Raw genomic sequence first — 16221 nt, 5'->3', positions numbered from 1 at the left:
ATCATTCAGATATGATGTGAACCATTTCAACACCACCCCTTGCAGACCTACTTCAACCTCCAGACGTTTTAAAAGGATGATATGGTCAATGGTATCAAAAGCTGCACTAAGGTCAAGAAGTGCTAAGAGGGCATTAAATATTCACCCTCTTTAAGTCAGCATTGAGTAGATGCAGCATTGGCCGCAATTTAAGCATGGAGTCTGCGTGGATAGGTCTCGATTAGGTCTGCACATCCATTCCCTCACTTATGCTTGTCAATAACCTTTTCTTTGAGTTGTTTGGAGTGTTCTTTTGTCTGGAATTATAGCCAGGCATACCGATTGACTAGTGACTGGACCTTCCAGGCGCAGGTGTCTATATATTATTATACTATACACATTCACTGCACTCAGACAATCTACATTTCACTAAATGTGAGACTATTAGCACCATCAAAGATTCCATTCATTAAGGCAATAAAAGGGGAAATATCCAAGGGGGGTGAATATTTTTTATAGGCACTGTAACAGACATAATACGAACATGATAACAAGGTTAAAAACTTTTCACCAGAGTAGGAAACTAACATGCAGAGTTCTTGTTCCTTGTCTTGCACACCATTCCTGACTTTATTACATAAGTGGTTTATCCCAGGAAGTGAATAGATTTGCATATGGTGGCCACACATGTGAGCTCATTACTTAAAAGCTATCCAAAACCTGATGACACATGCTAACTGGTGTCCTCTGGCAATATAGCACGCAGTGTTGTTTCTGACCAACACCACAGATCTACAAAGTGGCTAGTAGTAGGCAAGTAGGCATGGTGTGACCGTCCTCCATATGCCATCCAAACAGATCTGATAATTCCAAGAGCATTCTGATGACTCCAACTATTTGAAATAGTTGGGAGCCGTAGCCTACTGGTTAGCGTTTCGGACTTGTAACCCAACGGACTTGGTTTGCGGTTCGACCCCCGACCAGTAGGCACGGCTGAAGTGCCCTTGAGCAAGGCACCTAACCCCTTACTGCTCCCCGAGCGCCGCTGTTGTTGCAGGCATCTCACTGCGCCGGGATTAGTGTGTGCTTCACTTCACTGTGTGTTCACTGTGTGCCGAGTGTGTTTCACTTATTTACGGATTGGGATAAATGCAGAGACCAAATTTCCCTCACGGGATCAAAAGAGTATAAATACTTAAATATCACCAAAGAAAAAAGTTGGCTCACCAAATTCTTCTTCTTGAACAGATGCTTGTATCCCCTGAACCACAAATGATGATATGAGTTGTGCAACAGTATCTGGCTGCAGGCCTTGTACACTGATGAAAACCTGTGCCGTCTTATAGCGGTCCTGTTGCTGAGATAACAATATCTTCTGCAGCACAGCCTCTGGCTCTGCAGCAGATATCTCACTGTAGGAACACTTCAGCTCCTGTGTAAGAGTATCATTTAAAACACACACATAGTGGCTGTACTTTATAATTAAACAACACAAGTATTCCTTATTGCACCAACTATTAACATTATTATTCCAACAATTATTAACAAGCACCTTAGCACCATTGAGGTAATTCATACAAATTGAATGTCAATTTTAATGAATGTGATTAAGTTCAAGAATATTGTTTGGATTACAACAGTTTGAAAGTAAAAATATGATTGGTTGAGAAAGTGTGATGGAAGATTTCTTTACCTTGGCTAGTTCATAAAGGCTAAGGACCTGTTTACAATAGTTCTTTCCATGACAACACTCATTCACAAGTGTCTGCAGCTGAGAAACCACCTGGTCCTCTGGCAAAGGCACCACAACAAAAGAGGACAAGCTTCCCAAACTAGAACCTAGGGAGGGATGAGAACTTGTCAAATTAGTAATTTCGTGTCATATTTAACACAACACACTGAGGCTAAACAGTGTCATGGCCAACACATGAGTGAGAGGGAGGTTGCCATTTTGAGGGTGCAGTGGCTATAAAAAGTATCCCCCCCCTTGAATATTTCTCCTTTTACTGCTTTTATTGCTTATTTTATCACTTATTTTACATTATATATATTTTTAATCAATTAGCATTACTTTGTAGAAATCTGCTTTCACTTTGACATTAAACAGGGGGGTTTTGTAAATTGTAAAAAAGGACAAATTAAATTATCAAGATTCCATTTATAAAAGCAGTAAAAGGGGAAATATCCAAGGGGGTGAATACTTTTTATAGGCACTGTAGTAACTGACACACCGTTAAAAGCATAGTAGCTATTTTCTCAGAAATGTGCTTGTGAACTCTAATGTAAACCTATAGTAGCCTACGTCTCCCTGAAGAAATCTGTGATGATGTTTTGCTCATAGGATAAAAATAAAGTAGTAATGATAATAAGAGAATAAATGATCTATTTGCAAATATGTATACACCACAACGTGACTGAGGCGGTGTAGAAAAAGTGTCCATAAGACCCATTTGTTAGAAGGAGATATGTTGCCAAAAACAGGTGGAATAAGGTGGGGAAATACTAATTAAAGAGAACAAAACTTGTGGATGATATTATTTGATGTCACCGTAATATGCAAATAACTTCATTTAATAATAACATATGATCTATAGTATTGATATTGGTTGGTGTTGGCACTTCACAACCAGTGAGCTAATTTGGCAGGCTCCTTCTACCAACGAACTCACCCTTGACCTGTATGAAAATTTGAAATAAAAAAGACAGCATGTTTGCCAGACTCCCTAATGTTAAGTATGAAATATGTAAATTACAAGGATCTTACTTCCATTGGCTGATACAGGAAGAGGGCTGAAATGAATTGTGCAATAACAATTGCCTGATGCAGCGATAAATGACATGTTGCCTTCAGGAATCAGCTAACATTAACATGCTAATGTTTCAGCAACCTGTTGAATTTTATGAATTGTCCCTGTGTGTTTATTCTGTGTAGATACATCTGACAATACAGAGATTACAGCGAGAAATCTGAGGAAAACTCACAGTCCTGAAGGCTCTTCATTGTTTCAGTACCCAGTAACTCCTTGAAGTCTTTCTGGTCTTCACCAGAAGCAAGACCACGGCAGTGAAGAACCAACCACACATCACGATAGTGGAAGTGGAAGTAGCGGCAGACACGACTAGCCTCATATATGCAGCCATCATCTAGAAGATGCCCTAACAGCATGGACAATGCACTCTGTTCTTTAACATCTTGAGGTCCATATATTTCCTTACTAGAGGATGAAGGCATGTCATCTAGGCTCAGGTACTTCGGGTCACCAAGGGTAGGCACTTTGGAGAAGGAAAACTCCTTCATCATTTCCTCAAAAGAGTCATTATTCCCAGCCGGTGGTGTAGTAAATAGGCTGTCCTTTGCTAGGTCAGTGACAAGAATTTGCCAGTGCACCCGACACCTCCACAGCTTTTCCTCAATCTGCTCTAGCTGGGCCAAGGATGGACATTCTTGTTGGGAAAGCCAGTAGCCAGCAAGGGAGAAAAGCACACAACACTCCTGCATGCACAACAGTTCCATTTCTACTGCCTGATGAGATTCTGACTGGGACTGATCAGCCAGAGACAGGAAGAAATTTGAGGCAGCCTCGATGTTAGTCCTATTAATCTTGAACTGGTCATGACATCTCCTTAAGAATGACAGTCTAACATCCTTTCTTTCCCACTGATGCTTGCTTTTCAAACTGTGCAAGTGGTGATGTAGCTTCATGCCAAGGGAAATACAATAAAACAGTTAATTATAGAATGAGTAAGTAATAAGTATTCAAATACTGCTCTCGGAATTATTTATTGTATCAGATAGTAAGGGTAAAAAATGTTTTTTTGTTCATATGTTTTACAAGTCAGTATTTTTATTCACATCAGACACTGGTTGAATGAAAACATTAACTAACCTCAGTGATTATTAGAGCATCAATAGACAGATCGGCTAAGTCTGCCACCTGTCTTGCTTGGCTGAAATACCCCAAAGCTTGTAGCTCTTGGAGCATTTTCTGGCACTCCTGCTGCAGAACATCAGAGGAATATCGCTCCAGAAAGTGAGGGGAAAGGGATACAGGAGTGCCCTGTAGAACTTGGCTGAGGTGGCTAAGTGTCTTGAAGTCTGGACCTGCACACATACATAGGTATGAAAGGCAAAGCACATGAACATTAAGTCAAACGAGCAATCTAAAATGTATCTAAACTGATTCACACTATACCTTCTCTGGGGGTTTCAGGCCTTAATGCTTTGGATTATGGGTTATGACATAGCCGCTATGTAGTTGCTCTGGGTTAGTTATGTATTTTCATCATCATTGATTATCAGGTTCAAATAATGACCATAACCCATGATTGGTGTGGTGGTTTGTTTCATATATTATTTCTGAAATATATAGGCCTATGATTAGCCTAGAAATCTAGACGCACACTAGCGGCAGCAAATTACATTTGCTTCCAGGGCTAGTCTAGCAACTCTCCGTTGGCTTGTGAGCTCGAAAAATAAACTTCTATCAGGCCAGTCAAATCGTGTATAGAGTTGTTAGGCGGGCTTAACATAATGATTGATGGCAGAGTTGCAACGGTTTGGCTTGAATTCCCTGCTACTTGAAAACAAAGAAGATGGATGTTGCTGTTGGCCAACAGTGTGACACGAGTTAAGCTTGTTTTAAGTTGGCAAAAGTTTGAACTAGCCAACTAGCTCCGCTGGTGGGAAAACGCATGGGACTCAGTGCCGTCCTATTGCGTGCAGATGGAATTTGAAAGACAACCGATTATCCCGCCCCTCGGACTGAGCACTGCGAACGGTGAGTGCCCAGACCCTACATTTTAATGTGGGTCTGGCTCGTCAGGCTAGCCTATAATACATTTTCAGAATGAATCTGATCTGAAGTTATTGCTAAGATCCTCTTGAACTGTCAACACGCCAGCCAACCACACTTTCTAATTCAGAAAGGTAGGCCCGCCCCACCTGGTTACTGTTCCAATGCACTGACGGACGTGTCAATTAAAAAAATAGTGATCCAAAAATCACTATCTTACTAGCCTAGAAATCTAGACGCACCCTAGCAGCGGCAAATTAATTTGCTCAGCCTGTACGTCTAGTATCAAACCATAGGGATTTCTATTGGCTGACGCCGTGGACGTCATCCAATCACAGCGCTCTATTTTGTTAGAGAGTCTTAAGGCGGGCTTAACAGGATAACGGACAGTCCTGCGACGTGAACAACAAGGAAGGTGGCTATGGCGAACGAAGAGCGGTTGTTTGAATCGGCGTTGGCGTCAACTTTGGAGGAGTTGGACTTGTGCTTTTCTTTGAAAGTTGAGCAACACAATGCACTTAAGTCATTCCTTTCGTAGAAGGATGTATTTGCCGTTTTGCCGACCGGATACGGATATGGTCGTAGCGCTGGCCTATTGCATGCCTAGGCAGTTTGAAAGACAATTCTCTGCCCGCCCATTGGATTAAGCGAGGTGAATGGTTCGATTCCAGACTATACATTTCAATGATATAGGATGGCCGCCAGGCTACTATCTTACACCCACTAAAAATCATTACGCCACTAACCAAGAAAAACCTGTTCTACAGCGAAAAGCGCATACAAGCACAGCTATTTTGAGGGCACACTGTCATGAAATATAAGCAGCCCTTAGCGACGAGTCCCAGGCAACGATTTGGCCGCAGGATGAATATCCTTAGGATTTTTATTCAGTCATTCGAACATTATTGGGATAAGTATTTTTTCGGGAGTCTTTTTTTCCAGCTGTGTTTTCGATTGTAACCCCTTGTCAGTCAACAGTGAGAGTAAATAACTAAGGGCTGAATTCTCCAATTTGTGGCCTTGTGCCCTTTTTTTACGAGCTTCCAGTTAAGCACTTCTCAGTTACACGCATTTTCCCATTCCCGCTTCTGTCACACCCACAGCGCGCAAGTTCGAAATTGAGACGGCCTTATGAGATGTTACGGAGCATGTTTTGTTTGTGGTTGTACATATAACTGGACTAAACTAATTTAGTGGTTTAAAATGTTTTTTAGATAAGCCTAAAACGAAATCATAGCGGTCCTGCTGACAATGGTTTCCATCGCCTTCCGAAAGACGACAAATAAAAAAAAATAACTTCTGAAGAACTTAAAAAAGCCCCCTAAACACGTCCCATTTGTTAATATGAGGAAGATGCACCCATTTTTGACGCAAGGCCTCATGGGATGTAGGAAACCTGTTGATATGACTTATACACAAGGAATGAAATGACATTGAAATAAGTAAGGGATAATGTATAGAACGCCATTATTGGGAAAATAAGTCCTGACAGGGCGAAACCAGACCCTGACGCGCAGTGGAGGGGTCTTGTTCCACCCTGAAGGGACTTATTCATCCCAATAAAGACCAGCGTTCTATACATTATCCCGCTTATTACACAGCTACTTGCCAAAACAAAACAATAAACTCCCCACAATATGACTCTTTAGCCTACATAGCCTAGGCTATAGCCTATTTGTTACCATTCATCATGGCTTTTGCTGAGAAACAAATAGTTCGCAACAACACACGCTGAACTTGAATCAAACATTCTTTAGAACACAGCTCAACCGTCACCTTTTCAGAAGCACAAACTCCGTTGCCATTGACAGCGGTCATTATTTTTTTCAGAGGTCCTTTAGTCGAAAATAATGACCGCTAGAACTTTGGGAAATCACATTCAAGTCAATGGAGCGTTCTACTTGCATTGTGAAGGGCCGTGTAATAAGTAAGGGATAATGTATAGAACGCCGGTCATTATGGGGAAAATAAGTCCCGACAGGGCGAACCGGACCCCGACGCACCAGCGAAGGGGTCTTGTTTCGCCATGAAGGGACTTATTTTCCCATAATGACCGGCGTTCTATACATTATCCCGCTTATTATACGGCTACTTGCCAAAACGAAAAAATAAACTCCATGATATGTCTCTTTACACTTATTTGTTACCGTTTCGTCGTGGCTTTTGCTGAGAAACAAATAGTTTGCAACACACGCTGAACTTGAATCAAACATTCTTCAGAACACAGCTGATCAACCTTCACTTTTGAATGAAGTTCCAAGCACAAACTCCGTTGCCATTGACAGCGGTCATTCTTGTTTTCAGAGGTCCTTTCCCAAGAAATAATGACCGCTAGAACTTTGGGAAATCACATTCAAGTCAATGGAGCGTTCTACTTGCATTGTGAAGAGCCGTGTAATAATAACACTTCAAATCTCCTGCACTGCAATTTTACACAAGTTGAATGTTGAAAACACACAGCAATCACAATAACTTTTAATTTTTTATCATTTAAATGTATAATTTAAATTTAAATTTAAATTCAAATTATTATATGGCTCTCCAGAGTGCTGCAGAAAGTTCTGTTCACATGAATGGGCCTTCCCAACATCCGGAGGTGTGTTAAATTCATTTACCATTTACCAAATCTGTATAATTATGTCTGCAAGTATATAATGACCGCTCAATGGCAACAGGTTTTGTGCTTCTGATTCACATCTTTCACATTTCGGGCCCTATTAGGACTCATCACATGACATAACCTGTGTTATTTGACAGAGGCGCCCCATTCAGATATCAGTAGTGGAGAATACAGTAGCAACTTCAGGCAAAATATTGGGCTTTAGAGCCCCCTGAGCTCTTGGCTGATTTTCCATTTTGACAATGTAGACACCTTAAGAGAAAATGATAACTGCACTGGTCACAAACTGGCAAAGTCACATTATGTCCCAGCCTGGCGCTGCAATGTGCCAGGCTAAGATGCAGCCCATTGTCTTACAGGTCCTGGCAACTTATATATAGTTCCCAAAAAACAACTTATCTTCAAAAGTGAACCCCATGAAAGTCATGTTGTTAGCACCTTCCTCTACCAGTTGAGCTACAGGAACAATGTCTCACCATTAGACTTGAGCAGATGACCCATGTCAGACATCAGCTGAAGCAATTTCCTGAGCTCATATTGAGTGCCACACTGCTGGATCATAGTCATCAGGAGGACTGATGCCTGACTCTCAAGCCACTGAACAGGTATGCCAACTGGAGATTGAACAACACCTTCCCGAAGCTAAAGCAGATACAGACAAAAACAAAAAAAAAAGAAAAGTAATTAGACAAGGTTCTAATCAATTTGGTACATTCCATAGGGATTTGTGTCAGACACAGCCCCTCAACAATTGAAATACAGATCAAAATTAATCACATCAGTCTAGTGTAAAGAAAGTAGTGCAAACTTTAAAGGGGTCATAGAATGGATGAACAGAGTATTTGATCTTATTATCTTATACATTTATGCAACTTTGGTCTGTCAAAAAATCATTCATCAATCAAAAGTTATTTTACAAGTGCTCCTTCATGATTTTCTGGCATCCACATAAATAATGAACCCCCTTGCAGCCAATGTCTACTTCCTCAGGCTCCAGCTTCTACTTGACTCTCAAGTATGGGTGTTTTTCGACCATCAGAGAATGCATTCTTGAACCAGTTCGGTTCAGAATGTTTTGAACCTTGGTGCTACAGTATGTAGTGTACCAGCCTGCATTTCCACCAGTTTTGAATGAAACCAAGGATGTGTCATCAACAGAGGGTGTTACATGCATAAACAAGTGTTAATAATATGAATAAACAGGAGGATGATATGACAGTGTCCCCTAAGAAAATTAGCTGTGTAAAATGCTATTTAACGTCTGCAGTGCAGTGCTAGTTGATTAGTTTTGTTTACTCATAGAATGGTAGAATGACACACGCACTCCAGGAAAAAACAACTATTTTTTGGTTCCAGCTCAAAGTGGCACGTTCTGAACCAGTTTTTGTTTGGTTGAAATGCTCTTAAGGGGTCAAATGTTGGTTCACCAACGGGAACGGAACGGAATCCTCCATAGAAATGTAAGGGGGTTAGTTTGTGACGCTATAGTTCAATGCCAGAGTTTGATGTCACAGTGCGTCTTCGTTGCGATTAGTCCGTTTTACAGCTGTCATTTCAAGCTGTGGGATTGGCATATGAAGGAGGTGACAATGAGATTTAAAGTTCACGGTATGTCCATTTTACATACCTGCTGTTATTCAACTTCGCCAAATGCTTTTTTACACTCTATAACCCCTTTAAATAAAATTTAACAGCAAATAATAGAATATCAAAATAAATCAGACAGATGAGCAGGACATACACTGCACAGACACTTCTGAAATTCTTGAAGTTTGGTCTTCGCTTCTTCATATTTTTTGGTATCACAGCAGAGTTCATACATGTTGAGCATATGGAGCAAAGGGGATTTCTGTGACAGAAGACCATGAAAAATTAGATGGACAGAGTAATTTCAACAAAAGCGGCATTACACTGAGGTTCAATTCTCAAGTAATAATCAGCAGAGTGAGTAAGTTAACTTGTGTTTGGTAGCTTTACTGGTAAGTCAGATCAAGCAAGAAACGCTGACCATAGTTCCTAAGAGGCAGCTGCTAAATACACATGTGATTTACTGGTTCTGTAATTATTTGTGAATGTTGGCTGTGTTCTACACTTGACAACTTTGTATGTACGCATGATGTTCAATTGCAACTATTTAATTATTACATTCTCAAATGCCTCATCTCGGGAGCCATGTTTGGGCATCAATATCTTAAAAAAAGTGATCTTGAGGGTGTAAGGGTATAATCTTTTTTTTGTATCCACACTGCATAAATTAATATTTTGTCAAATGCAATACTTTATTAATGTTGTTCCAATATTTCAGGACTTCACATTATGAACATTAAGATATTGAGGATAAAATTACAGTTGTCCCCATAATTATTGGCACCTCTGCTAAAGTTGACTAAAAAGAGGATACTATGCATCCTGATAAAGTTCCCTTGGCCTTGGAATTGAAATAGCCCCACATCATCACATACCCCTCACCATACCTAGAGATTGGCATGGTGTTATTTCAGTTAGCCTATTAGCTGGTTTGATGCTCATTGAGCTCAATGCAAATCAAAACCAGCTAATAGGCTAACTGAAATAAAACCATGCCAATCTCTACGGGTGCGCTGCAGGTTACGCTGCAGGTATCTCTCTACGGGTGCGCTGCAGGCTATGCTGCAGGTATCTCTAAACGCTGCAGGTTTCCTTCATCATCACCCTGTGGGGTTCAGGCCTTTGGCTTTGTCAGGCCTTTGTCTATTCCTAATCGTGTTACATAATACATAATTCATTGAAAACAAATAAAAAATGATTTGTTAATGTAAATTTTACCTTTAGAAAGAGCTGAAATCCATGTATAAGTGGCCTGATATTACAATTCTTCAAGAGAATTTTCCAAATTATTGCCAGGTCATGGAGATTCCACACATGCTGGCTCAGACTCTCATCAATGTGGGAAGTGGCCTCTTGAGTGATAGACATATTTACAGATGTCAAAATCCACACAGAGAGGAACTGCAGAAGGCTCGACTCCTTCAGTGAAACAAAAAGAAATCACACTGTAAATTCAAAGTGTAAATGGTTAAAAGGCACATGCTTTAATGCCATTTAGTGATGTCTCTTCTAATAATACTTATAATAATTATAGGCTAAATATAATGGCCTGATGAAAGTGGACAGCTAAGAGATATACAGTAGGCTACCGAAGTGGCGTGCAAGATCTGCTCCAGTAAAATCCGCGTGAATGGACAGACAACCAATCTGAACAGTTACGTGTGCACCGACCAGTGGAATATTCCACATTGCCAGCTTTCGCTGGGCCTACCAATAAAGCTACTACTAGTAGCCTACTATCGCGGCTGGTCACTCATCTAAAATCTTCAGTGGTCATACGCAACGCATCTCATACCGGCCATGCAGACTATGAGCAGGGGCAGCGGAAAGTGAAAGTAAGGGGCTGCGATCACACAGTCCAGGTTGCTGGAGGCAGGGCACACCGGCGCAGCAAACAACTTTTATAAATAACGAATCCCGATTTCCACTCTGCTGCTGTCTGATATTTCGTGCTTTTGGCAAAAGCTCCAGCCATAGTGAAAAACTGAGGTCTTCTGATCCTATAAATGTAACGAAAGAAATGGTTTCTTAACATGGTGCGGAATAGTGAATTTGCGCTTCAGTGCTGTAGCCTCTGAAAAATATTAGAGCTATATGTGACAATCAGCAAGAATTTCCTCTAATTGTAACAATTAACGATAATTCATTAGGACTATTTTAGCTAAAACATTAATATTTTAAGTTCACAATGTCACAATCAGGAATTATTTTAATAAGACGGTCTTTAAAGTCTTTAAAGTAAGCTAGTTAAGTAAGCTACCCTGTATATGCATCAGTTCTAGGCTCAATTTCATTTCCAGGGAAACGGTTTTATCTTTTAACCTATGTTAAAACAGGTTCTGTAGAATAAGTGTGTGTCTGGCTTGTGGAGACGTGGAATCATGATGGTTGCTTTCCATCGTGATGTTGGTCAACCATCACAATGGGTGATGATATCGTCCATCGGCCCAACCATATTTTATGTATTACAATGACAAGCCAATATAAATAATCTTTATTTCCCATCAGTTGCCGATCCTTTTTAATTAATTAATACCTTTTCACATGCTGCAAATATAGCGAGTGGAGGGCAGTGCTGGCCCATCGCCTCTCCCAGCTGATACCTCCATGGACATGGCTGCCCTTGGCTCTGAAGGACCACCTGAAATAGCTCTTTTGGGGGCTCAAGGTACTCCTCTCTACCCAGCAACTCCTCATGTTCTGACTGGAGAGGGGCCTGCAGGTCCTGAAAGGCTAGTGAAAGGTGGGTCTGTAGGGCTAGGCAAAAACTTGTCACAAGTGCTCTAACCTGGAGAAAAAGAAACAACCATTTCACAAACTCATCATCTCATCTAAAGAGATATGTACATATATTATGAAAAAAGGTCAGTCAGTTTGAGCACGCACAGTTTGGAAAAGCAGTATGGGCAGTATGGTGGATTTGCACTATATATCTGCATGCATATTGACGCAGGTATATAAAAGGCAGAAATATACCTGCTGTGGAGGATAGCTGTGCTGCTGAACAAAGAGCAGCAAGTAAAGCCACTCTCCATCAGCTGCACATTCACATGGATACACAGTGGTAAGGGTCAGACCATGCAGCTGGGAAAATTGTACAGGTAATGCCCATTCCTGCAGAGCTTCATGAGATACCCTAAAGAGAAATGCAAAGGCATAATTCTGGATGTTGTTATGATAAAAATGTGTTTGTGTATGTCTATATACATCTCAATTCTTAAAAAGACCTGCTAATGCATCTGTTCTCCACAGTGTTCTTCACAGCTTTCTCCAAGTCATTCAGCAACTCCCAACCTCTAGGCTGTTTCCATTCAGACTCCACCAGCTGGTTACATTTTCCAACTAAAACACAAATAAACCCATACTATTCTACAAGATGTATTTGTGATATAAAGAAAAGTACAAGTCTGTGAGTCATATTTTTTTGTCCACCAATGAATACACGTACCATGGCATTCCAACTTACTTAAGCACTCGTTTAGAGAGCTCCCATCGTTTCCTTCAGAGTTCTTATTCAAGAACTTCAGTTGGAGACTGAAAGCCTTAATGTCTACCCGTAGTTTAAGGCTGCAGACACCTAGTAGTTCACAGAAGCAGACACAGGCAGCTGCCACAGAGGGTGTGTTGAAATGCTGCAAGCCCAGACCGTAGGCCAACTCTGCAGCATGGCTTAAGCTGTAATCAAAACATGTGTTAGATGATCAGATGTTTGTTTGGGGGCATACGGCAATATTCCATTCCAGGTCAAATCACCCAGAGCCTCACAGGTCATCCCCTCAGAAAAATCAGAAGAAAAAAAAAAAAATCATAGGTGTTCCTATGCCGAAACTTTGGAGAAATTATATGTAAGGGATAATGGACGACACAGTGGTCTGTTCACAGAAATGAATGCACGGTCGAGGTTGTAAAACGGCCCGACGCCAAGCGGATTAATTTCTGTGAACAGACCACCGTGCAGTTGCTATTTGGTCCTGCCTCCTGGCTCCTCAATATGCTGGCTTGTATGTAAACACCAAAAACTTGCAGTATGAAGTACAAGGCCAGCAATGTTTCGCCTCGTTTTTAGGCACACGATGCAGCATAAAGAAGCCTCCTCTGAATGTTGCGCGATCTCAGTGCAAAAAACGACTCTTGTTATAGACATATAATGACATTAAAAAAGAACTGCAAAAATTCTTCCATACCATGTGCATTCACACAATCACACTTCAGTTGTAACAAGCAACTGGATGCTTTCGTTAAACATTTCCCTGCAACAATGTGCCTATCAGTTCACTATCAGTTCAGGTTGCAGGACAAACTTTTTTATGAAATCATCTGTCTGATTTAAAATAAAAGTCTAAAGATTAGCTTGAAAGGTCCCTTACAGATTAGCATGCATACAAAATCAGACAGAGAAGCATATGGAAATTAACTATTGCCAAACCTGTTTAAAAATGCTATTGAATATTATACCGCATACCGTATTTTCTGGACTATAAATTGCACTTTTTTTCATAGTTTGGCTGGTCCTGCTTATAGTCAGATGCGACTTATATATGAAAATATATATAATTTAACATGTTTTTAAATGTTGGTATGAATCGACATGACAGTCGCTAGAGGACGCTCTAGGCTTGTGGAATGAGATCGGGAGCTTGGTGAACTTGCGACAGGTCAGAAATTTTTTTGTACTTAAGCCCAAAAGTTACAGGGGGTTCGGGGGAGTCACCACCGGGACAAAGTTCTGCGCACTTTCAGTCAGAGATTAGGGCTTGCACTATGCCTAAAACACATGTGCATACCGTAAATCTTCAAATTTACAGGCCGAGATTCTATTTATAAATAAAGCCCGGCCCCAAATAAGCCGGGGTAATAATTGCCTACATTGTTTCAATTTAACTCAATGAAATAAAAGGGCTCTTTTTAATATTTTATATTGTTGGTTGGTTTAATACTGTTGCCAATGAAAAGTCGTTGTCCTACACTGGGTCTCCAACATGTTGCTCTCAAGCTACCAGTCACTTGCTGCCCCCTTCTGAGCTTGCCAGAAGCTGAAGCAGTACTAGCCTACTGTACATTTACACAATTGTTGCCGCGAGGCATTCCAGCCTACGAATTTAATAAAAAACCAAATCATGCATAATTAAAAAAAAAAAAACTCAATTTAGGCTACCAAACCAAAACGAACATCTTCTGATTTTGATAGCCTACCGGTATGAAGCTCCAAACGAAACGCACGTCTCACAATAAAAGAGAAGGCAATAAAACGCACATAAGAAATAAAGGCCTGCCTCGAATACAAGCCTGCCCCAAATAAATGCATGTGCTTTGCGCAGCCTAAGTAAATAAAATACCCCGGCCATAATTTGAGGATTTAAGAGTCTGTCTCCTAAATATTCCTCACACGACCGTTATCCAGACATGCATGAAAACATTGAGAGAATGATGACTTTCTCTTCAGAATTGTCCTATCCGTTAAAATGAGGTAGATATGACGAGGCATATCTGCAGAGAAACACTGTAAGGTTGACTGCAAAGATTATGCAGACTGTTACGATTGACTGACACACGCGCGCACATGCACATTATCAAAATCATACGCTGGACGCTTTAGGCTATAGTCTTTCTACATGGGTTTAGTTAATGATCAGGCTATAATAATACCACACTTTAATACTGGTTGGTGTAAACCGGGACATTTTAGCGTTCCGACAGGCTTTTGTTGGGACTCGGGACACGCAACTCAAAATGTTATTTTAAACGTGTATCTTTTTTTCTCTCTTGCTCTCTCGGAGGTAGCCTGTCGAGCATTTGCTCTGCTGCCGGCTTGTCCCTCCACATCACCCAAAATGCTTGATTGCATTTTCCACATTTTTGGCTAAATTTTCATGTACCACATCAGCATTTTTGTTCAGTGAATCTTTTGTAAATTGCTTTACAATTACCAACGGGTCCTTGGCCGCCTTCCTTATCGCCCAGTTCTCCTCAGCTTGCCACCATTCACTACCCTGGAAGTTAGCGAGAGCACAATGGAATTGTCTCTGCGAGACACTCTGACAAAGAGCAATGATGCACGTTACTTTTACCCCAACATTCTGGGGAACCAGCTAAACTGATGAAGACAGCGCTGCAACGTTGGAGGACAGTACACATTGGTCGTAGTGTTATCCGATTGCGTCAAAGTCCGAAATCATTCAGAGTAAACATGGTCTAGTGTTATCCAATTGCGTGCAGTGAGATTTTTAAATGCATGCTTGTTGCCGCCCCTCGAGTTGGGCCATTACATTGTTCTTGGTCAGACCCTTAATCTTTATTTTATTTATAGTCTGGTGCGACTTATATATGTTTTTTTACTAATGCGACTTATACTCCGGAGCAACTTATAATCCGGAAAATACGGTATATTGTTAAAAATGGAAAATGACTCACAGTAGTTTCTCATCATTGAAACTTGCCAGATGTTGAACTAGAAAAGTTCCATAGGCAAAGGAGGGTCGTCCATGCCTCAAGTGATGCAAAAAGTCCAGATTTTCAAGGAGGGCATGTTTGTTTACAAGATATGGGGTGGAGAAATGAGGCAGTTCTGCAGACATCTCTGTAAAGAGATTAGGTGATTAGATCATTAAAAAAAGACAAGGAAGACATTTTAGAGGAAATTTGTGAAACCCACCTGTAATGCCCAATGTATTGGCTGATTGCCACCAAAACAGTCTAGAGGAATCCAAAGGATTTAGAGACTGTTCAGGGAAAAGGTAAGGTTGAAAACTTTCAAATCTCAGCAAATAAACTTTGTTCTACTTTCCATCAAGCTTACAAATTCCTTAACAATCATAAACAACCACATCAATAAATGGCAATGAAAGTTCAATTTCATGCATAATTTATGCTCAGCTATACAGCCCTTATGGAATATTCAACGTACTTGCATGAGATGGTAAATTGATATATCTGATGGTCCCATGCCAAAAGGACCACTGGGTGGGAAGAGAGCAAACTTCAGTTTGGGATATGTGCTCAAGGCCATCTTGAGGAGTTGGGGGTCAGCTTTCCATGGGCAGTTGCCGACCTGCAATGTGTGTTGGGACACCTGAAGAGAACAGATTTAACTTACAACAAAATAACAATGACAAAAGAGCAACTTTATCTAAATAAAACAGTCAAGGCAAGCAGAACATTTGTGATCAACTGTTATCAAATGTTAAGATATAATGCAAAATGTCACAGCCTACTCGCTTAGTAAAAGCATCATCTGGCCAGACC

At 40.7% G+C, this 16221-nt stretch overlaps 1 protein-coding gene across 3 annotated transcripts in view; it reads right to left on the bottom strand.

Annotated features, from left to right (window-relative positions):
- The window catches only part of spg11 (SPG11 vesicle trafficking associated, spatacsin), a 79330-nt gene that overhangs the window by 40334 nt on the left and 22775 nt on the right, over positions 1 to 16221 (bottom strand). For 2 of the 3 annotated variants that reach the window (XR_006034898.1, XM_042108676.1), the window contains exons 19-32: positions 15884 to 16048; positions 15632 to 15698; positions 15391 to 15556; positions 12428 to 12654; positions 12207 to 12321; positions 11956 to 12115; positions 11516 to 11767; positions 10198 to 10398; positions 9134 to 9241; positions 7869 to 8034; positions 3867 to 4081; positions 2962 to 3676; positions 1673 to 1818; positions 1207 to 1411 (exon numbers count right to left, since the gene is read on the bottom strand). Coding sequence is in view for 2 of the 3 variants with exons in the window: in XM_042108676.1 (XP_041964610.1) it covers positions 1207 to 1411; positions 1673 to 1818; positions 2962 to 3676; positions 3867 to 4081; positions 7869 to 8034; positions 9134 to 9241; positions 10198 to 10398; positions 11516 to 11767; positions 11956 to 12115; positions 12207 to 12321; positions 12428 to 12654; positions 15391 to 15556; positions 15632 to 15698; positions 15884 to 16048 (2908 nt within the window). In the remaining variant the exon portion in view is untranslated. The remainder of the gene's footprint in view (positions 1 to 1206; positions 1412 to 1672; positions 1819 to 2961; positions 3677 to 3866; positions 4082 to 7868; positions 8035 to 9133; positions 9242 to 10197; positions 10399 to 11515; positions 11768 to 11955; positions 12116 to 12206; positions 12322 to 12427; positions 12655 to 15390; positions 15557 to 15631; positions 15699 to 15883; positions 16049 to 16221) is intronic. The other variant, XM_042108677.1, reaches the window with a different exon arrangement.

This window comes from Alosa sapidissima, chromosome 11 (assembly GCF_018492685.1).
Source record: "Alosa sapidissima isolate fAloSap1 chromosome 11, fAloSap1.pri, whole genome shotgun sequence".
Classification (NCBI taxonomy): Eukaryota; Metazoa; Chordata; class Actinopteri; order Clupeiformes; family Clupeidae; genus Alosa; species Alosa sapidissima.
Note: the sequence above shows the minus strand (reverse complement) of the source record. Positions and strands in the feature narration are given on the sequence as shown.